The 23,595-nt window shown below is 46.1% G+C and overlaps 2 protein-coding genes across 2 annotated transcripts; one reads left to right on the top strand and one right to left on the bottom strand.

The window, feature by feature from the left end:
• Window positions 1–321: 321 nt before the first annotated feature.
• Window positions 322–3,831, bottom strand: LOC123137193 (uncharacterized). The gene is made up of 3 exons (XM_044556819.1): window positions 3,551–3,831; window positions 915–1,095; window positions 322–438 (listed from the first exon to the last, which is right to left on the bottom strand). Exons 1-3 carry the CDS (start codon window positions 3,743–3,745, stop codon window positions 434–436), a joined length of 381 nt encoding a protein of 126 aa, XP_044412754.1. The 5' UTR covers window positions 3,746–3,831; the 3' UTR covers window positions 322–433.
• On the top strand, window positions 3,596–23,005 carry LOC123137192 (cytochrome b-c1 complex subunit Rieske, mitochondrial). The gene is made up of 2 exons (XM_044556818.1): window positions 3,596–3,878; window positions 22,154–23,005. The coding sequence occupies exons 1-2, from the start codon at window positions 3,710–3,712 to the stop codon at window positions 22,795–22,797; spliced, it is 813 nt and encodes a 270-aa protein (XP_044412753.1). The 5' UTR covers window positions 3,596–3,709; the 3' UTR covers window positions 22,798–23,005.
• Window positions 23,006–23,595: the final 590 nt, after the last annotated feature.

Consider the following 23,595-nt stretch of genomic DNA (forward strand, 5'->3'; position numbering starts at 1 on the left):
ATGATCCCCTGACTTGCTGCCGATGACGCCTCTCACCAGAAATGAGAGACGGCTGTCTCATCACGTGTGATTCCTGCAATTGTATTCTAACAGAGTAGAAACGAAGAATCTCAAACATGAGAGGTCCTAAGATCTTGCAACATAGGATAAGATCTTGCATGGGAAGTACCTTCTATCCTTTTAGTTTCGTATGATCAAAAGCAGGTGCTGGAATAGACCTACTGTATAAATTCAGCCTCCATCTTTACTATCTACAGTGCATACAAATTACAAATGTGTCTTCGTCATTCACAACAGTCAAAGAAATTTTACCAATGGAAATGGCCAGTTAGAAGAAGGTTACCTGCTGATTCGTGTATGTGCCGTCAGTAATATCACTGAATTTTTTCACCTCACAAAGATGAATCTCTTTGTACTTCCTATAGTACCACAGTCATGCTAGTTGGACAGTAAAGAGACACACGAAAAGAGATAGAAGAAAGTTTAGGGAAAACTCAAAACGGTGCCCGGGCTCATCTGCTCCCTCTCAGCAAAAAATTCAAAAAAAATACTAGAAAAATTCAAAAAATTCCAATTTTTTTTGTGGTGGTAGATAATTTGACGCGTGAGGTGCTCCCCAAAATTCAACTCATTTGGACATCTGAGCAGCTCTCGGCAAAAAAAAACAAATCGGGTCAAAACAGTGCGTGAACAGTAAACATTTTTACAGACCCTGATTTTGTCTTTTTTGCCGAGAGCTGCTCAGATGCTCAAATGAGCTGATTTTTGGGGCGCACCTCACGCGTCAAATTATCTACCACCACAAAAAAATTTAGAATTTTTTAAATTTTTCTAGTTTTTTTTGAATTTTTTTCTAAGCGTGGGTGTAGATGAGCCCGGGTGCAGATTAGCCGCACTCAAAGTTTAGGCCATACACAACAACAAGTAATGAAGCGACACCAATAAACTCAGCTTGTCTCGCTGTGAGGAGTTGGCCAATGTATGAATCCGAAGGTAAAGTGTGTCAGCCAGAAGTTTGAACTCGTCAACCACATCCATCAGCCAATCCACCACGATCCCAATATAGTCATCCCTCGGCCTCCTCGATTGTTCAACCTGTAATGTCACAAGATGCAAAAAAATCACACAGGTGTACCTCATTTAGTCAAGGAGTCAATTAGCATAAGGGGTCAAGAACAAATACATCATTCGAGGGGGGGGGGCAGAGAAAAAGCTTCAGAATGTGCTTTTCAATGGGTGTTCCAAAAATTATTGGGGGCGCGAGGAGATTGGAAGCGGGTTGGATTTGGCCTGGCTGGGTGGACCCGGGTCACGATTGGAGAGGGCAAGAGGCGATGGCTGCTAAAGTCCCCGCCGGCAATGACACAACCACCTATCTCGAGCGTGCAGAGCCACAAAATAGGATTCAGGGGCGAAGGTGACGCGTCGGACTGGGCAGCAGCGGCTGCAGCAAGCTCCTCTTATGCGTTTGTCTCTGTTAAGCATCCAATCGAAGCGCATAGCCCCGCCGGCGCCAGCCGCGAGAGAGATGGCGAGCTCGTCCCGTCCACCTCCAAATTCACCGGCGGGGAGCCAAGGATCTATAGGCCCTTGGCGGCGGGAAGCGAGCGCACGAGAAGATCGAGCCAGAGGGTTCAAAGAGGAGGAGGTGGCGTGTCTGGGTGGAGACGATGCCTGATGAGAGGGGAGGCGTCCAGACTCGAGACGAGGATGTTGACGTGAGGGTCGATGCGGATTGCGAAGTTGCCTTCGTAGGGAAGGAAACGACCGAGGAAGTTTCCTAGAAATTCATTGGCCACAACCTTCGCGTCTCCTGCCGACGTGGACATGCCCCACACGCAGAACCAACCAACACTTGCGCGTCTCCTGCCGACGTGGACATGTTGAGTGGGTGCGCCTTGCGCGTAGCTTATTGTTGTGGATGACCCGGAATTTACCTTGAGCCAATTCTCGCTCTATTTTGTTTTCCCAGGGTGAAGTTTAACATGGGTAAACCCAAATTAAACTAGAGGCTAATGTTGGGTTAAACTGGAGGCTAATGTTGGGGATATACCTCACGGTATGACCCGACCAAATATGACCCGAAAGTCTTGTGGTGGCTTAAAGACGACCCGACCGTTTGAGCCGTGACGAGCCGCAAGATTCAAGGCCCGGGGGCGGGTTGAGAAGGCTGGCTCACAGCCCGGAGTCTGGCTGCACCGGCTCAAGAAGGAAGCCAGAAGGAATCTCCCTTACGTGAGGAACAAGATAAGTAGGAAATAGACTAAGACACGGGTTGTATTACGACCCGAAGTCAATTGTAAACCGGAGGACTCACCTGTTATATAAAGGGGAGCCCCTAGGACAGAAATGACTAAGTTACAAGCTCTCGAGTTAGCCAAAGTCACACCCTTTGTAACTGAGATCTCAAGCAATAATTAATCAAGCAGGAAGTATGCTTTTACCTCCACCGTGAGAGGGCTGAACCTGGGTAAACTCGTGTCTCTCGATTCCGATCAACCCCGTTTGAGCTACTACCTAGCTGCGATGGCCTCACGACTAAGTCCTTTTTCGAGGACATCTACCGTGACAAAACCATGACAGACGGCCTCTGCCTCGGCCTGGGGTGGGACAACCGGCGGTCTCTACCCTGACCTCGGCGCGGGAGATGTGTGGCGCGAGGTGGCGACGCGACTGCCTGCGTAGAAACATGGCGGTGCGAGCGGCGGCCGACGACAACATTTGCAACAGTGGTCACGTGAATCGAGGCGATGGTAGGTCTTACCGGTGAGAGCGCCTAGCTCCAGCGGCGAGCATCGACACTCCTGCATCTTGGAGCACACAGAGGAGAGGAAGAGGGATTTGCTCCTAAGGGCACCTGATTGGCTGGCCCCTCTCCTCCCGCTCCAGACCGCCGGCCTGGCAACGGCGGCAGCCAGACGGTGGCGACGCGACGTGTCTCGGGCGCAGGCCCTCTTTAGGCGGGATGTTGAAGATAAGAGCACCAACAAATTTTTAAATTTTTGTTTTTTGCCTATGACAAGTGGACCCCATACAACCACACAATGATGATAAACGTTAGCCAACTTTGCCGTTACACGCAAAAAAAAAGCTGTGTCATGTCAGCCTGATTGGCGGATCCAATCTACTGTATTACAAACACACTCAGGCCTCCTTTGGTTCATAGGATAGGAATTTTATAGGAATAGGAAAATCATAGGAAATGAGATGACATGCATCTCAATTCCTACAGAGAAAGAGATGTTATTTGGTGTATAGGATAGGAATTTTTCCATTGAGTCTAGGCTAATGTTTTTTTTTCCTCCAAAATATGAAGGATTGATTCCTATCCTACATATGAATAGAAATCCATTCCTATAAACCAAAGGGCTTCAAATAATTTTTTCCTTTGCAAATCCTATCCTATAGAGTTCCTACAAAATTCCTACAAACCAAAGAAGGCCTCAATCGTGCAAAATCCATCGATCAGTGTTTTCAAAAAAAGAATACACAAGACTTAATGTTTTCTCGCCGGAAAAAAAAGTAACATGGTGCTTTGTGCAAATCTAACCTTGAACGCGGCGCTTTGCTGCAATTTACTCCTTCCTTCGTTTTCTCTTCCTTCGTTCGTTCTGGTCGTTTCGGTGAATCGATCTCGCCCACCAAACCCGACCACCCGATCCCCCGGACAGCCGGAGAGCGAGGCGAAGCGGCGACGCCTACCGCAACCATGCTCAGGGTCGCAGGTCGACGCATATCCTCCCATCTCGCATGGCGCCCCGCCGCGGCCGCCTCCGCCGGCAGCAGCCCCCTCGCCGGCGGCCTCCCTGGCGACGACTTCCCCCGGGACCAGAATCCGCGCTTCGCCATCGAATCACCCTTCCACGTCGCTGCCAGAGGTGCACTTCCTGCCGCCCCGGTCCCTCCGTCAATGTCTCCCTCCGATCTGCGACACATGGGGAACCCATCCCTGTTCCTAGGGTTTACAGAGCCAGCGTTGGGCGTGGCCATCTAGAGTTGAAAATCATCTGAGATTTGAGGGATTTGAGTTAGGGATTGGAGGGAGTGTGAAGAGCATTTGGGGAATTTCTGGATCGTTCCTCACCGATCCCTTCTCTGTGTTCTGATTTATATTTGTTTGTACAATTTACATTTTAGACCCTAAGGATTCCTCTAATTACATTATCTATACACCAACACTCTCCCTCAAGATGGGGCGAAGATGTCATACAGACCCATCTTGCTACAAAACATGGAAAAAGTTTTTTCAGGGAGTCCTTTTGTAAGTACATCTGCTACTTGACTGGCTGAAGTTACATATGGTAGGCGAATTATCCCTCTATCAAGCTTCTCCTTGATGATGATCAATTTCTATGTGCTTGGTTCGATCATGCTGAACAGGATTATTTGCAATATCAATGGCAGCTTTGTTGTCACAGTACAACATCAGAGGTTTGTGCTTGTACAACCGCAACTCTGCTAGGAGAATCTGCAACCATAATAACTCACATATGCCGTGAGCCATAGACCTAAACTCGGCCTCTGCAGTAGACCGAGCCACCACATTTTGTTTCTTACTTCGCCATGAAACTAGGTTTCCTCCAATAAATGCACAGTAACCAGATGTTGAGCGCGTGTCATCTAGGGAACCAGCCCAATCAGCATCTTGCAAGTCCCCTTGTCTGGTATATAAGAGGCCTTTTCCTGGGCACCCTTTAAGATACCGTAGGATCCTATTTACAGCTTCCATATGAACTGATTTTGGGTCATGCATGTATTGGCTAACTACACTCACAGCAAAGGCAATATCTGGACGGGTATGAGATAAATATATTAATCTTCCAACTAGTCTTTGGTAGCGCTCTCGATCCACTGGTGTCCCTGCATCACTACATAACCGATGATTTTGCTCAATAGGTGTAGCAGCAGGTCGACAACCAAGCATACCTGTTTTCTTGAGCAGATCCAAGATATATTTTCGCTGTGAGAGAAAAATACCCTTTGACCCTCGTGAGACCTCTATACCAAGAAAATATCTTAGTTGTCCCAAGTCCTTCACTTCAAACTCGTGTGCAAGATGACACTTCAGATCTGCAACTTCCTTGGAATAATCTCCAGTAATCACAATGTCATCGACATACACTATCAAGATGGCAACCTTGCCATTAATATGCTTGTAAAAGAGTGTATGGTCAGCATTACTTTGAAGATAACCCCTTTTTAGCATAGCATGTCTAAAGCGATCAAACCAAGCTCGTGGTGATTGCTTTAAGCCGTATAAAGAACGGTGTAGGCGCAATACCTTTCCAGCAATTTGACTTGACTCAAACCCAGGCGGTATATGCATGTATACTTCTTCTTGAAGATCATCATGAAGGAAAGCATTCTTCACATCCATCTGGTGAATATCCCAATCAAAGTTTACAGCACATGATATAAGTGTCCTTACTGAATTCATCTTTGCCACCGGTGCAAAGGTCTCTTCATAATCGATTCCATATGTTTGCGTGTAGCCTTTTGCTACAAGGCGGGCTTTGTACCTCTCCACCTTGCCCTCAGGGGTGTGTTTAATAGTGAAGACCCACTTACAACCTACAGGTTGCTTACCTGGTGGTAGATCCACAAGCTACCAAGTCTCATTCTTCTCCAAGGCTTTCATCTCATCAAGCATTGTTTCCTTCCAATTTGGGTCCTCTATAGCTATTTTCCAGTTTGATGGTATGGAGACAGGATCTAAAGATGCAATAAAGCTTTTGAAGGGTGGAGTGCAGTATTCGTAGGAAATGAAATTGGCTATATCATGTTTAAAATCTTTGAGGTGTCTTGGAATGTTTCGATTTCTAGTAGGTTTCCTTACAACAATAGGTAGATCATTTTCAGGAGCAAGGATAGATAATTGGTTATCACTCTGCCTTGTGGTGCTAATAGGAGTGACGGGACTAGAGGGGTTATTGTTAGTACCTGGGTCCTCATGCCTGTGAAGCTCACCATCTTGTGAAGGAAGTGAAGAGTTTTCTGTTGCATCTTGTATATCTCCATGACCAAAACCATGATTACACCCATCACTATTTGGGTCCTCCCCCTGATTTTGAACATTATCTAGAGTGGGTAAAACATCCGAAGTGGAAACAAGAATAGGGCTTAATGGAGAGCCTTCATTACCCCTCTCCCCTTCTTGTTGCACTTCAGGTGGGGATAGGGCAATGCCAGTGTAATTGGTTGTGCCATAATATGATTCATGTTCACGGAATGTCACATCCATGCTCACAAAAAACCGGTGCTCCGAAGGGCACCAACACCTATAACCCTTTTGAGAGGGAGAATAACCCATGAAAACACATTTGAGAGCACGGGGATCTAATTTTCCAACAGAGTTCCTATAATCATGCACAAAGCAAACACACCCAAAGACCTTAGGAGGAACTACAAAATCACTAGATTTCAAGAGACACTCAGCAGGAGTCTTATGGCCAAGAACCCGAAGAGGCATACAGTTTATCAAATATGTTGCAGTTTTTGTTGCTTCCCCCCAAAGAAATTTAGGCACGTTCATTGTGAACATAAGTGAGCGTGCAACCTCAAGCAAATGTCTATTTTTACGCTCTGCAACACCATTTTGTTCTGGAGTGTTAACACAAGTAGTTTGATGTTTAATGCCGTTTGAGACAAGGAACTGTGCAAACTCCTGGTTCATGTATTATGTACCATTATCTGAACATAAGGTTTTAATAGTTGCCCCATGTTTATTTTTAATGAGAGCGCATAGATCTTTAAAAACTGAGCACACATCACTCTTATGCTTCAAGAGATAGAGCCAAGTGTAACAACTAAAGCAATCGATAAAAGTTACAAACCATCGATGCCCAGAAATCGAACGAACCTCACAGGGTCCCCAAACATCCGAGTGAATCATTTCAAATGGTTTGGCACTTCTTAATCCTATACTAGGATATGAACCTCTTGTATGTTTAGCCAATTCACAAGCATCACATACAAGCAGCTCCCTAGGACACAACTTGAAAAGAGAAGGGTAAATACGAAATAATGCAGCAAAAGAGAGATGCCCAAGCCTGCGATGGTGTAGTAGTAGCTCTTGACTAGGAGACAAGAAGCATGATGCAAAAGCAACTTCATCACTCCCTTCATCAAGATAGTAGAGTCCATCATGCACGGTCCCAGTCCCCAACAATCTGCCTGTCTCTAGCTCTTGAAAAGCACAACAACTAGGATAAAACAGACCTCTGCAATTGAGAGATTCAGTAATAGAGCTAACTGACAAGAGATTGATTGGAAATTTAGGAACATGTAAGACATGAGATAAGGACAATGTCTTAGTGCACCTAACAGATCCATGTCCTGTGATAGGTGCCATGGATCCATCAGCTACACGTACTTTGTCCTTACCTGAACAAGGTGTATAGGAAGTGAATATATTTGAAGCTCCTGTCATGTGATTGGTAGCTCCTGTATCAATAATCCAAGATTTTGATTGCGTTGTAGAATTGTGGTGAGGTGTCATACCTTGGTGTGAAGTGGCATGAAAACTAATTTCAGCTTTAGAGGAATCCTGGAAGGAGGACAAGTCTTCTGAGAGTCTAGTCTTGGAGGTGAAATCCTCAAGAGCTCGCACTTCTACTACCGGTAGCTCCCTCTTGGATGTAGTAAGGTTCGCCTATCTTTTATGAGCTCCCTGACCTCCCCCTGGCTGAGACTTTCCTTTTTCCCACCAAGTTGGATAACCATGCAGCTCAAAGCATGAATCCTTTGTGTGTCCAGGCCTTTTGCAATGGTTGCAAAAAAGTTTGCTTTTATCTGTTTTAGCAAAGGTCTTAGGAGCACAACGAGCTTGTATGGATAGGGCTGCACGCGCATCTGATTTTTCTTGAACATGCTCATTGGGTTGAGCAAGACGAGTCTCCTCCTCAATCACACTGGAAATGATATCATCAAGGCTTAGCCATTCAGTTTTGGAGAATATTAGCTGGCGGCGGAGATCAAACTCCTGATTGAGCCCATCAAAGAAGAGCTTGCCCACAAATGGTTCAAACCAGGTATGGTGAACAGCCACATCATTCTTGTCAACGGGTTGAAAAGGACGGTAATAATGCAACTCCCTATACAATCTCTTCATCTCACCTGCATACTCAGTCATTGATTTTGAGCCTTGCTTCAAGTTAGTCAACTCCTGCATGATGCGAGTAGCCTGCATCTTATTTGATTTTCCTGAAAATTGCTTCTCCAAAGCTTTCCACACTTCAAATACAGTGGTCATAGTCTCAACTTGTTCTCGTGTCGGTGGTTCCATGCTTCCTAATAACCACACCAAAACTCTATCATTGATCTGTTTGGTGATAGTACCACTTTTCAGTTTCTCTTCATCGGCTTAAGCAATTCTTCGTAGCCATGAGAACTTAGAATTAACTGGGCATGCCGTGCCCAGCTGATGTAATTGCCGGGTCCAGCCAACTTCACTGGATTGGGCTCAAGTGCATACTTGACAGCTTCAGGAACCACTTTGAGTTGTTGCTGTTGCTGCTCAAATACTTTGCTTAAAATTTCATACAACTTATCCACACTAGTATCCCCTGATTTCCCCTTTGTTGGATCTGCCATGATTTACCACCACACAAAGAAAAAACCAACACACAGGACTTGGTTTTTTCAGATCTCCACTAACAACAACACACAGGCAGTACAAGCAGAGTACAAGCAGAGTTGGTACTAGCCAAGTAGATATACTAGTGCGGGTTGCTCTCAAATGCACACAGACTGCACAAGTATTTTAATCCGGCCACTAGGCAAAGATGAGCTATCCAGCTGCACTAATCACGGTTCTCCAACGGCAGCCACAAGTACTAGTACCGGCTGCACTAATCAATTAACTACAGAAGACAGCTTACTGCTTGGACGGACGGCACAGCGGCAACCAGCAATTTTTCCGCGGCAGCACAACATCCACTTCTCAGCACAAGGAGTAAGCACAGATGCACCGAGAGGCAGTTCAACAGGCTACCTTAGATTGGGCGCAGCACTCGGTGCCGTAGCTTGGAGATGATGTTGCAGGTCTCGGCGGCAGCTCGCGAACGACGCAGCTCGAGTGCCCACGGCCGTAAATCACGGCGACACAACACCGCAATTAGCCGTCACCAAGGTCGAAATCACACAGGACTAACCTGCTCCGATGCCATGTTGAAAATCATCTGAGATTTGAGGGATTTGAGTTAGGGATTGGAGGGAGTGTGAAGAGCATTTGGGAAATTTCTGGATCGTTCCTCACCGATCCCTTTGTGTTCTGATTTATATTTGTTTGTACAATTTACATTTTAGACCCTAAGGATTCCTCTAATTACATTATCTATACACCAACATCTAGTTGCTGATCTATGGTCACTGATGTGAGGAGGGTTGTTTAGATATTTTTTGGATTACTCACTCCTTCATGCCCGATTGCCTTGCGAGTCCTCATCTGGTTTAGCGGTTGGATTTTTTTTTTGGAAACTGTCACCCGGAGGAAAGACTCCCCATCTGATTTTTTGTTGTTGTGTTTTACAGAGTTAGGTAGTTTTAGAGGAGTAGTCACACCAAAGAGTAGCAGGGCCCTTTAGTTCGGCAGTTTTAGCCGATGAGACCAGAGTTGCGTCTGAGATTACATTATGAATTACATGCAATGGATCCACATTGATCCCCTGAAAAACACTCTGTGTTGTGTGCATCCCATATTTTCGAAAGGATTAGGAGGAAGATAAATGACCAAATGGATGTTGGCAAACCGTTTGGGAGAGGTGATGTCTACCAGTTGGGCACGTGAAGAACAAGTGAGCCCTGTCCTCCAAGGCAGCCCGACACCGAGGGCAACTGGCTGAATCCATCAGCGTCTTGCGATGGAGGTTTGACTTGGTGTTGAGCCTATCGAGGTAGAATAGCCATCAAAAGCACGTACCCTACTTGGGACCTTTGAGTTCCAGATGTTTGCAAGGTTTGGATCAGCGAGCTGGGAAGCAAACGCCTCGTATGACCTTTTTGCGGAGAAAGGGGAGCCATTCAGTAATGACCGCGGGTCCGGATCCGCGGTGATAAACGCCCCACGGTTAAGGTTAGTTGATTAAGCAAATCCAAATCGATCCCATCCAGCATAATTCGATCTAGAATGCATTTTGCTGTAGGTTGTGGGTGAATAAGGTGGGGAAAGCAATGCAAAGTGGCTCAGGAAGTAGCCATCTATATCAAGCCAAAAGGAGGTAGAGGAGTTATACCATTAACTGCTTGTGAAATATCTCTAAGCTTTTGTAAGTGCTTGTAAATGACTCTGCCAAGAAAAGAGGCATTTGCTCCTAGTCCTTATATGGCGGTGAGTGTTGATTAACCCAGTGAGGTTTGTGGGCTGGAAGAATTTGAATGCAAATTTCAACATGAGGCAATTGTTTTTGTGCTTCTAAGTTTTCGACCCCAAGACCACTTTGCAGCTTTAGGTATATGCACTCCCATGCAACCAAGCATTTAGCACCTGAGAAGGTGTCATTGTTAGACCAGAAGGAAATCTTCCTATGTTTGTCTAGCTCCTAAAGAACGCTCTTAGGAAGGGTAAATCATAGCATGAAGTAAGCGGGTAGGTTGTGAAGCACTGCAGAGAGCAGTATGAGTCTGCCATCGCATGAGAGAAGCAGCACACGCCATCCAGAAGGTAGATGTCGCATCAGTCAATGACTGATTGGAAGGTCGCTGGGTGTAATTTGTGCGGTGATAGCAGGAGACCTAATAGGTATCTTTGGGGAAAGGAAGCAATATCAATAGCCAAAATGGCTGCCATGGTAGTCTAAATGCCGTCGTCTACATTGATGGGAATGAGGGTGTTTTTGGAGAAGTTTATATTGCGCCCGGTGACGGCAACAAAGTCATTGACGATTTTCTGTAGGTCGGAGGCAGCATTTGTGTCAGCTCTGGCAATGATCAGCGTGTCACCCGCATATCACATGCTTGCATGATCAAGCATTGTAGCACGTCTAGCCACAATGGTAAATAGGAAGGGGGAGAGGGGGGTCTCCCTGTCTAAGGCCATTTCTACATCGGATCCAAGGTCTCGGAGAGCCATTTAGTATGATTGCAAATGTTGCTTGAATTCAGCAGGGCTTCAATCCATGCAATCCATTTGTTGGAAAATCCCCTAGTGCGAAGAATTGGGAAGAAAGAGGGCCAATAGAGTCAAAGGCTTTGCTAAAATCTAGTTCTATGACCGTCATAGGTGATTTTAAGGTGCCTCCAAAGATGGAATGGTCACCCTTGTGGTTGTTCGAATTGATGTAGCCGCCGTAGCTTCCTCTTGTCGATGCGCGGCGCGCTCTTCATCTTGGAGGTGACGGTCTTCTTGTCGGCACCGTTCTTCATGATGGACTTGGGAATGCATGAGCATGCTCTTCACTTGTCGTTGCTCTTGAGCTTCATGGTGGCGATGGAATCGAGTGAACTTGAAGATGGTAGCTGAAAGTATGTGCACTTGAGCGTCGTCGTGAAGATGATCTTGAAGAGGAAGAAGACTTGCAGTTGTTGAGCATGTTTTCGATGAGCTCCACTTCTGCATTCAACTTGGCGTCGAAGTGGTCCATCTTGTCATTAAAGTAGTTCTTTTAGGCGTAGATTGGATGCAATGTGCCTTCCCTATCCTAGTGACACTCGAGCAAGAGTTATCTCTTTTCGATCTTGGTGAAGGATCAAGTGATCTGTCAATTGAAAGTGTAAAATGAGTGCACTTGGTGGAGCTTGGTAGGGAACTATTGGCACGATTCAAGCAATATGAAGTCCAAGATATGTAAAAGCTGGAAGCAAACCACAAGGAACACAAAGTGCGACATGTTAGATGTCATTTTGGATAATCCTATCGACATTCCGGCGCTATCCAGAGAACACTTGGTCGGCCATAGGGTCGGACCCTGGGTTGGACTGTCCAACTTGGTAGGTTTCAGCAACCTTAGCTTGTTGATGATGATCCTCACTTCCCCTTTGAGTACCTTCTTCTTACTTGAACATCCTCCTTTTCCAAGCTTCCCTCGCGGATGGTGTGGGCACTTGTGCATGTCCTACACTCAATGTTTGTCATTCGGTTCAAACCTAAAGGTAGATAGAATTCACCTTAATACATGTGATGTGCGTGTCCCTTGGCAATACAGCCAAGGCCATGAGATGACCCTAGGGTGCTTTGCACCATACCCACCCTATCTTGAAAAGAGTCGTCCTCGACTCTAAAACGCCATCACCATGGAGAAGGAAACAACAATCACTATGTACTCAAGAGTGGAACTCACCGATCACTGTGTACTCATCATCTTGATGCTTTGTATGGCCGCTCTTCAATGTCGCTACTCCATCCATGAGATGTATCATGCAACAAGGAAACAACAATGAAAGTGTAGCTCATTCTCGAAGCTCATATCAAGATGGTGCAAAGGGAAGAGTTCACCTTAGGAAGGTTTTCGAAGAACGTGTCGGCTAGCATACTGTATGTCCTGTCGCGGCCAATATGTCCCATGATGGCACCGCCTTGTTATTCCTTCAAAATGAGCACATGTAACAAACACTTGGAAACACAAGGGGGTTAGCGTGAACGCAATATTCATTCATGTGTGATTCACGCAACAAGTGTCGTCATCATGCTTAGCATAAGATGTGACAAGGAAATGTTTCATGGCATGAAAGTATGTTATGTGAGGACAACCAAAGGCATTGGGCTCATGGTCCAGAAGCAACATAACTTTATGATAAGGAGGATGCAAATGTGAGGTAGTGGTTATCCCATCAAAACTACGCATGTGCGTGAAATCATCAGAAGGTTTGTGATATAGGAAGGTGTAATCAAAGTGAAGAACAACAAAGTTGCTAATGAGGTGCCTAAACACATGTGTCATCAACTGCATGAGAATATGAGGTTCATTAGGCAATCTCAAGTGCATGACAAGCCATTGATATGTTGTGAAGGTGGTGGTGTAAGGAGTGTTACACTCTAACAGACTAACACAATGGAAAGAGCAATTGTTTAACATGCGTGAGGCAACAAATGAACAAGCATGATTGCATGACATGTATAATGCAAGGGCATTGTTGCAATCAAAACATATGGTCAACACAAGGAATCAACAAGTTTGAGGCAACACTCAAGGCTTTGGTATCAAGACATGGAAAAGTGGTAATCGAATCAATATCACTATCATGTGGGCAAGTAATTATTCTAAAGGAAAAAATGTGCGATATTGTACATGCAATGCATGTGGTGTCATCCATAATTTCCATTCTCAAGTTTGTAGGATTCTCAAAAGAGAAAGATTTCACCTTGAAAAGTTGTCCTTCTGCGTACTTTGCAATGTCAGGGTGGAAGCAAGTGTGTTTGGAACATCCCGTGGATAAGCCTTACAGCTGGGAGGCCAGTAAAAGCTTACAAGTAAACCAGATATGGAGATGGCGACTAAAGTTGTTGCTTCCATTTTTATAGAATTTCAAGATTACCGTAGAAGCACGTTGATGGAATGCATACTAGACTCAACCTTGAGCTCGCGGGGTCAACTCATGTTGAGTACAAGTTGACGAGTAATCGTTAGTTCCTATGCATGCACAGAACAAAGCAAAGAATGTATGTGCATGATACGTGAATGCATCATCCATCATGATGCATCTCTTCTCTTGCGCATCATCATTAGTACAAAACAAGTGCATGGGACCAATGGGTATGCATGCCATATGCCATAGTAACGATGATCATCATGCATATTGTGCAAAGAAGGAGAGCAAACGTGCTTCATATGGAATATATCAAAAATCTCCAATCATTTGTGAGAATACTATGGGGCGTTCTCAATATCAATAAATAAAGCATTGTTGCATTCAACATGTACCAAATAACTAATTTTCAATATGAGAGATGCAAAAAAGGGAAACTTATGACAACATTCAGTACCAATCATGTGCAAAAGGAGGAGGTAGATTGAGCAAGGCTCTCTCAAGTTTTAGTTTATACTTTGCTAACCCTAGATATGATGAGTAGTACGGTGTATAGTCTGGCCACAAAGAGGTAGGTAGGTCGGGAAAGTTACACGGGCCTGTGGCCACATACACTGCATGCAGGCAAGTCGGGCACTTAGACAGGTCGGACATCCCGGCCTAGTGTCCGACCTGGTACAGAGGGCTCTGGGTAAGTCGGGCATGGGGTTAGATGTCCTGTCTGACGTGTTCGAGGTCGTGTTGGACATTCTGACGCTTGGACTATTCGACTTGGTAGGTTTCAACAGACTTAGCTGGTGATGATGATCCTCACTTCCCTTCGAGTACCTTCTCCTTGCTTGAACATCCTCCATTTCCAAGCTTCCCTCGCGAATCGTGTGGCTGCTTCCTTGTGCATGTCCTCGTCCATTGCATATTCGTCATTTGTCTCAAACCTAAAGGTGCAAAGGGTAGGAGGGTCATGTAGTATACCATCCCGTTAGAGAACCAAGTAGACATACATATGGATAGAATTCACCTTAATACATGTGATGCATGTGTCCCTTCGCAATGGAGCCGAGGTCATGGGGATGACCCTAGGGTGCTCCACACCAGAGAGGGAATGTGCTCTCCGATGTCTGACCAAGAATTGAGGACCCTTGGTCGTGAAGTTTGGGGCTGTTGATGGGCTAGGCCTTGAATGTGATCGGTGTAGGGGGCGTAGACTGGTGAGGGCAGCAATTTGAAATTCCCAGATCTCGCGCGCAGTTTAGGATGGGATGTGACTAGTGTAATCGGGTTAGGTTGGAGAGGGCAACAATTTGAAATTCCCAGATCTTGCGCGCAGTTTAGGATTCGGCCTAGGTATAGGAGTAGGCCAAGGAGTCGAATAGGGGACCATTTGAGGATTTCCTCTCTAATTTTTTTTCGAATAGGGGACCGTCGATGAGTTGATCCTGGCAGTGAAGAGTTGGAAGGGAGGATTTGTCCACAATTGAGATGTAATAGCCGCGGTGCAAGATGGTGCCTTTTAAGGAGAATGATATCTCGGATGCATTGCTACACAACCTTAAACGAGAAGAGTGGAGAGATGGATATGACCCTATACTCGTATGCCGGGAGATGCCAGGAGGAGAGCAGCGTCGAGATTGTCATAAGATGAGCCGGAGGCGATGTGGACGTGGAGGCCACGCCAGATATGATCTTGGAAGTCCAGCCCCATGGCGTCCGTGCACCCCAGCACGGTGCGGAGTGCGACGGCTGTGGCATTGAGGTAGCGTCGGGGTTCATTGTCGTGAGATCCGTCCAAGACGGAGGTGACCGGTGAGCTTTTGGTAGTGGAAGACACGTTTGAGGGGTTGGGGGCATTGGTGGTGACTGTCGGAGCCAAGTCGAGAGCTATGGTGGGAGAGTCGTGTGTGGTGATTCCTGGGGGGTGGCATGGGCTACAGGTGTGGGCCTAGGGCTGGAGCTGGCCGCAAGGAGTTTGGCGGCAATCGATGGTGGATGGCTGGGAGGGGGAAGAGAGAGCCATCCGCCCTGTCTGGCCACTGTTTTAGCTGCTGGATTGGATGGTTGTAGTTGTATGTTTTTTACTATGTAGATTATTGAAGTTATGGTTTTGATTATGGTGGTTTCTTGTTTATTCCTGAACAGTTTTGGCTGATGGTTTTCATTATTATGGGCTTATGTCCGTTTTGTTCTAATTAGTCTAATATGTTATGCTTCATCCGCTAGCCAACTCAACCAAAAGCCTGAACTGATGCTTCATGCACTAGCCAACGCAACCAAAAGTCCAAACTAGTGGAAAGGGCTAGGCAATCTGCATATACACTTCAACACCCATCTTTGGGATGTCTCGGTAGTACCCTACTTTGCATACACATCTTGTATCAACGTTGTTCTGAAATTTCCTGTGATCATATGCATCAATACCAATGTGATGGTTCTTGTAGGAATTTTCTGTTCCCTTTCTGTTTCCCTAAAGGAAAAGGACAGGCAGATTTATGTTTTGGATGTTTATTTGTTCCCCTCCAATATTAGCTAGCAAGTATTTCGCAAACCATAGAAAACCTGTAAATTTGTTTAGAAACAACTATTATGTGGGCTCCATCATTAGATAACTTAGTTTATGTAATGAAATTGATAATTCTAACAAGAATTTAATGTTTATCCACTCTGTCCTTTGATTCGCAATGAGACAGTTCTCATTACTTATGTTATGTCCTTTGATTCGCAATGAGACTTGTCAGCAGCGCTGAGGATGAAGAGGCGAACAAGAGCTGAAGAGCTACAGGAGAACCGGGCCAGAGCGGAGCAGGCCAGGCCCAAGAGGAGGATGCAGGCCCCTTCAAGGTTGCGTGGCCCAGAGTGGGTCCGGTAATCGCGATATATGTATTCCCCTCCCCTCGCTGTAACGGGTGGCTGGCGGCTTCGGCCGAATGGATAGATAGTTGGCGTATGAGACTTGGCTGCAATCTCTCCTCCCTGCTTGAATCCTCATGAACTAGATCGAGATCCGAGTAAATCCTGCAACTATATTCGAGAGATCCTAGTTCGTGCTTACAATTGGCACCAGAGCCTTAGATCCTGGCGCCGCCAGACCCACCCCACCACCCACACGCGACGAGATTCGCGGCGCGGCGCCGCCGTGAAGCAATGGAGAGCATGTCGCCGGCGACAAAGGCGGTGTACGAATTTCTCAAGGCCGACTTGGTGGAGTCCCTCGACGCTCGTTTCAAGCGACAAGATGAAGAATCAGCCAAGTCGCTGCGCTCCATTGTGGGCGATCTGACGGCGCGCATCGACGACTTGAAGATGTCGATCGGCGTCGACATGGACGAACTCCGCGCCGGTCTGGAACGACCGCCGACCCCCTCGAATTCGTCCCAATCCGGGCGACCTCCGGCGACAGAACAGGGCGTGGCCAGCAACGGCGACGCACCACCGGAAGGGAGCCGCATGATTCCATCAGCCAAGGGAAAGGACCACGCCCCCTACGTTCCGCCACCAGCCAGAGGTAGGAGATCAGATCAGAACTCTGCATTCAGTTCGAGGTTAGCGGAATTGCAACGGGAGAATTCTGATTCCTACGGTTTTGCTCCTCGCATCGATCTGCCCCACTTCGACGGCTCCAATCCGAGGCTCTGGCAAACCAGATGCGAAGATTATTTCAGTATGAGTGGCACGCCTCGGCAGCTTTGGGTTCAGTTTGCGTCCACCTTGTTCGAGGGACCTGCAGCCAGGTGGTTGGAATCGGTTCAGCGTCGGGCGCCAAACGCACCATGGGAGGATTTCTGCAGGTTGTTACAGTGCAGATTCGGACGAAACCAACACCAGGCGTTAGTACGCAAATTTCACAGTATATCCCAAACGGGTTCAGTGGAGGAATATGTGGAGCAATTTGCCGAGCTCTATGACCAGCTGTCTGCATACGAAGCAGTGCCTGAGTCGGTGCACTATGTCACCAAGTTCATCGATGGATTATCTTCTTCAGTCAGGGTGATGGTTGCACTATAGCAGCCGGCAGATTTGGACGCAGCTTATGAGTTGGCCCTGTTACATGAGTCCCTAACCAGTTCAACTTCTCAACAGCATCAGATCGTTCGCCGACAACACTATCCACAGTCTGTCTCGATTGCAAAATCAACCGCGAGCAAACCCACGGAAGATAGAAGAAGCGTGGCAGATGTACAGAAGCAGAAAATGGGCGAGGATAAATGGGAAGCTTTGAGATCTTACCGTAAGGCTAAGGGGCTGTGTTTTATGTGTGGAGAGAAATGGAGTCGTGACCATCAATGCAAGCAGTCAGTGTCACTTCACGTGGTGCAAGAGATGGTAGAATTTTTTCAGTGCACATCTTCAGAGGAGTTTGGTTCAGATGAGGATGAAGAGGTCAATTTAATGGCCATTTCTGAGGCAACTGAAGGAAGAACAGCTCGTAGTAAGGCCTTTCAATTGGTTGTCATACTCAATGGACAGCAGAAAACCTTCCTGGTTGATTCTGGCAGTACCCACTCCTTTGTGGATACTGCTACAGCGAACATATTGACAGGAGTGCAGACTTGTTCAGCGATGAAGGTCAGGGTAGCAAGTGGAGAAATAATGAGTTGTTCCAGTTTTATGCCCAATTGCAAATGGTCAGCGCAAGGTGTACAGTTTGAACATGATCTCAAAATTTTACCCCTTAGCTGCTATGATGGAATTCTGGGAATGGATTGGTTGGCTAAACACAGTCCAATGACTGTAGATTGGGAATAACAATGGATGTCCTTCCCTTTGTATGGAAAAACAGTAACCATCCAAGGAGCTACACCTGTGGAATTTGCTTACACTATTATAGAATTGTCAGTAGTCACTGATGATAATGCACAAACTGTGTTGCTAGAAATTCAGGAATTACTAGAGGAATACAAGGATGTTTTTGCTATCCCAACTGGGTTACCACCGGAGAGAGCCTGTGATCACTCTATTCCTCTTATTCCAGGTGCTAGGCCATTTTCACACAGGCCATATAGGCTAGCACCGGAGTTAAAAGATGAGGTGGAAAAGCAAATCCAGGAAATGCTAGACTCTGGTGTGATTAGAAGGAGTAACAATCCTTTCTCCTCACCAATTCTATTGGTTAAGAAGGACCATACATGGAGATTAGTAGTGGACTACAGACATCTCAATGCTCTTACAATCAAAGGAAACTACCCTATGCCCGTGATAGATGAACTACTGGATGAATTACATGGTGCACAGTGGTTTACAAAATTGGATCTCAGAGCTGGTTACCATCAGATCAGACTAGCTCCTGGTGAAGAATATAAAACAACATTTCAAACCCATCATGGGCATTTTGAATTTTTAGTTGTGGGTTTTGGTCTGACAGGAGCTCCAAACACTTTCCAAGGGGCCATAAATGTGTCCTTGTCTGAAGAACCTGATATGCTTAGAAATTTTGTGATAGCTTTCTTTGATGACATCCTTGTTTTCAGCAAGACCTTGCAACAGCATATAGAACATGTCAGAAGAGTTCTGCAAGTTTTGAGAAGGGACAAATGGTATGTGAAACTCTCCAAGTGTGAATTTGCTTCTCAGAAATTGCTATACTTGGGACATATTATCAGCAAGGATGGGGTTTCCACTAATCCTGAAAAGATAAGCACTATTGAACAATGGCCACAACTAGAATCTGTCAAGGAGGTCAGAAGTTTTCTGGGGCTAGCTGGGTATTACAGAAAGTTCATTCGCCACTTTGGAATTATTGCCAAGCCAATGACTAACTTACTGAGAAAGGGTGTTGTATTCGTTTGGACCAGTGTAGAGGACACAGCCTTCCAAACGTTGAAACAAGCGTTAGTCAGTGCTCCTGTTTTGGCACTCCCTAATTTTCAGAAACCCTTTGCTATTGAGACAGATGCTAGTGACAGTGGGATTGGTGCTGTGTTGTCACAAGATGGACATCCTGTAGCTTTTGTTAGCAGGGCCCTGGGTCCCAAAAATCAGACACTGTCAGTGTATGAAAAAGAGTTCTTGGTGATTCTGCTGGCGGTAGAACAATGGCGCTCATACCTGCAGCTAAAGGAGTTTCAGATCATTACTGACCAAAAGGCCTTAGTCAGTTTAATAGAGCAATGCTTGCATACTGCTTGGCAGCAAAAAGCACTCACTAAGCTGTTCGGGTTGGATTATAAGATCATTTACAGAAAAGGGATTGAGAACAAGGTCGCTGATGCATTGTCCAGACGCCCTCATGTGTCAGGAGACTGTTATACTTTGTCAGCAATTCAGCCAGCCTGGGTGCAGGAAATATTGGATAGCTACATTTTAGACTCTCATGCTACAGCGATCGCGCAAAAGTTAGCAGTGGACCCAACAGCTGTTCCTAATTATACACTGCAAGGAGGGCTTCTTCGTTTCAAGAAAAGGATCTGGATTGGATCAAATGAACAGCTGCAACGTAAAATCATCGACAGTTTGCATGCTAGTTCAGTTGGGGGTCATTCAGGTTTTCCTGTCACTTATCGCAGGATTTCTTCCAGTGGAAGAAAATGAAGCAAATGGTCAAAGAGGTGTTGCAACAATGCCAGGTTTGCCAGCTCGCTAAACCTGACAGAGTACCCTACCCGGGCCTGTTACAACCATTACCAATACCTGCACAACCATGGGAAATGATGACAATGGATTTCATCGAAGGCTTGCCAGTCTCGCATAATCACAATTGCATTCTGGTGGTCATCGACAAATTGACTAAATATGGACATTTCATAGCCCTCAAGCATCCCTACACGGCAGCAACAGTTGCTGAATCTTTTCTGGACCGTGTGTATCGGCTCCATGGACTTACTGTGTCCTTGGTTTCGGATCGTGACCCCGTTTTCACCAGTGCATTCTGGAAGGAGGTGTGCAACAGAACAGGGATCCAATTGCGTATGAGTTCTGGTCAACACTCACAAACTGATGGACAAACGGAACGTGTGAACCAACAAGTCGAGGGCTATCTCAGATGCTTCATCAGTGCTCATCCACAGCGTTGGTTCAGCTGGCTTCCTCTTTGTGAGCTATGGTATAACACTAATTGGCATTCGTCGACAGGCAGAACTCCGTTTGAACTGGTATATGGGCACCCTCCCTGTTACTTTGGTCTCTCTCCTGTAGATGCTATAAGCAATTCAGACGCTCATCAGTGGCTGCGTGATAGGCATGTCATCATGGAATCAGTCAAACAGCACTTGGTTCGTACGCAACAGCGCATGAAGGTTCAGGCTGATAAACATCGAACAGAGAGACAATTTGAGGTGGGAGATACAGTCTTTCTCAAAATGCAACCATACATTCAGTCATCCATCGCCCCGAGGGCAAATCACAAGCTTGCTTTTAAATATTTTGGGCCCTTTGAAATTTTGGCTCGAGTTGGTACAGTGGCATACAAGCTGGCATTGCCGGAGAATTGCAGAGTGCATCCAGTTTTTCATGTCTCCCTACTCAAGCGCCATGTTAAACCAGACCAACAGGTATTACCAATCCTGCCTTCGACAACTTCTCACCTGCAGGTGCCTACTGGTTTCCTGGACCGTCGACTGATTTCGCGTGGTAACAAGACGGTAACTCAAGTCCTGGTCAAATGGAGTCACTCCCCGGCGTCATTGGCAACCTGGGAAGATCAAGATGTGCTGAAGCAACAGTTTCCGCGCGCTCCGGCTTGGGGGCAAGCCGTTTCCTCTCAAGGGGGGATTGTCAGCAGCGCTGAGGATGAAGAGGCGACAAGAACTGAAGAGCTACAGGAGAACCGGGCCAGAGCGGAGCAGGCCACTCCCCGGCATCATTGGCAACCTGGGAAGATCAAGATGTGCTGAAGCAACAGTTTCCGCGCGCTCCGGCTTGGGGGCAAGCCGTTTCCTCTCAAGGGGGGATTGTCAGCAGCGCTGAGGATGAAGAGGCGACAAGAACTGAAGAGCTACAGGAGAACCGGGCCAGAGCGGAGCAGGCCAGGCCCAAGAGGAGGATGCAGGCCCCTTCAAGGTTGCGTGGCCCAGAGTGGGTCCGGTAATCGCGATATATGTATTCCCCTCCCCTTGCTGTAACGGGTGGCTGGCGGCTTCGGCCGAATGGATAGATAGTTGGCGTATGAGACTTGGCTGTAATCTCTCCTCCCTGCTTGAATCCTCATGAACTAGATCGAGATCCGAGTAAATCCTGCAACTATATTCGAGAGATCCTAGTTCGTGCTTACAAGACAGTTCTCATTACTTATGTTATTTAAATAAGTGCCGTTGGCGGCTTAATTTCTTATAATGAATGAACTCCTTAGTTCATGTTGCCTGAATAACTGAATAACTGAATGAACTCCTTAGTGCAGTTGTGTTTCAATGTACTACATCGGATAATGGTTGTAAAGTATTCACAGCATATATTTCAGTAATCTGTTGTGATAATTCTGAAGTGCAACTTTTATTGTGTGGTTGGTTGGCATGTATAATTTTCTTGCTTGTAAGTGCAACTTTGGTTGTGTGGGTTGGTCTAGTTCTTCCCTGTGGTTGGTTGGCATGTACAATTTTCTTGCTTGTAAGTGCAACTTTGGTTGTGTGGGTTGGTCTAGTTCTTCCCTGTGCTGCTTTGTAATATTACAACATAAAATTGTGAAGACATAATGCTGCTATTGCAATGTTGGTTTCTTGTTTCTTTTGGTATTTCAGACATCTTATCTATTTGCCTCCTTGTGCAGGCTTTTCGGCTGAATCTCTTGTTCCGAGGGACCAGGATGTAGAGTTGGCTGAGCTCACACCAACTACGGCAGCTCTGAAGAATCCCTGTGCCAAAATTGTCTACGATGAGTATAACCACGAGAGGTACCCACCTGGTGACCCCAGCAAGCGTGCCTTTGCCTACTTTGTGTTGAGTGGTGGGAGATTTGTGTACGCATCCTTGTTGCGTTTGCTCGTCTTAAAGTTTGTCCTGAGTATGTCAGCAAGTAAGGATGTGCTTGCCCTTGCTTCCCTTGAGGTTGACCTGTCAAGTATTGAGCCCGGTACCACTGTGACTGTAAAGTGGCGGGGCAAGCCAGTTTTCATCAGGCGCAGGACCGAAGATGATGTGAAGCTGGCCAACAGTGTTGATGTTACATCTCTCCGTGATCCACAGGAGGATGCGGTGCGTGTCAAGAACCCTGAGTGGCTTGTTGTCATTGGTGTCTGCACTCACTTGGGTTGCATTCCCCTCCCCAACTCTGGGGACTTCGGTGGCTGGTTCTGCCCATGTCATGGCTCACACTACGACATCTCAGGTAGAATCAGGAAGGGCCCAGCACCATACAACCTGGAGGTCCCGACCTACAGTTTCTTGGAAGATAACAAAATGCTTATTGGCTAAGAGCACTGGCCGTAAGATTAATCCCTATGGTGCTGTGCTGCCATTTTGTGTTGGTTTGACCATTCATCTTTTTGTTGCTCGGATAGTCCTTTGATGGACTGTTATCTTAGTGCAGTACTCTTACTAGCACTGGATAGTAAAGAATAATCTGCTGCTACTTCGGTACTGTTAATTAATTTCCAAATATGGCCGTGTTTTTTGGAGCTCAGTAGGAATTATCTTATTGTCATATCTTAGATGCCCCTGTCAAGCCTTCATATGATTGTTTTCTACCAACTTTTCTTCAGTCTCCATACATGTGATCTGCTGTTGCTGATATGTTTGGATGTGACATGAAATATTTCTCCATGAGCTGTTTTTATGGTCTGTGGATGATGTTAGTGATGGGGAGGCATAAGTGGTTGCTGTTATGTGCCTATCGACTCTTCATTGCTTGTGTCGCAACCATACATAGACACATTCGGTTTGCAAGTTTTGTTTTTTGAAACAAGGAAAAGGGTTTGCTATTTTCATTGAGTAAGAAGAAGGTTTTTAGAGTCTTTGCCAAAGGCTGAATTACATGCATCACTCTTGCAGCATTACGTTACACAAATATTTGGCCCCGACGAGGCACCACAACGAAGCTTATATCCCAGGGCATTCCCAAAATAGCCAGTAGCAGGAGCCTGAGACCGATCCCAGCTTTATCCACATCCATTCCTTTTGCACTTATTATCCCATATAAGACACCCCGGCGAGGCACATGGCCAAAATAGCCAGCAGATGGGCCCAAACTTTATCCACATTCATCCCTTTTAC

This window comes from Triticum aestivum, chromosome 6B, assembly GCF_018294505.1.
Source record: "Triticum aestivum cultivar Chinese Spring chromosome 6B, IWGSC CS RefSeq v2.1, whole genome shotgun sequence".
In the NCBI taxonomy this organism is placed as follows: Eukaryota; Viridiplantae; Streptophyta; class Magnoliopsida; order Poales; family Poaceae; genus Triticum; species Triticum aestivum.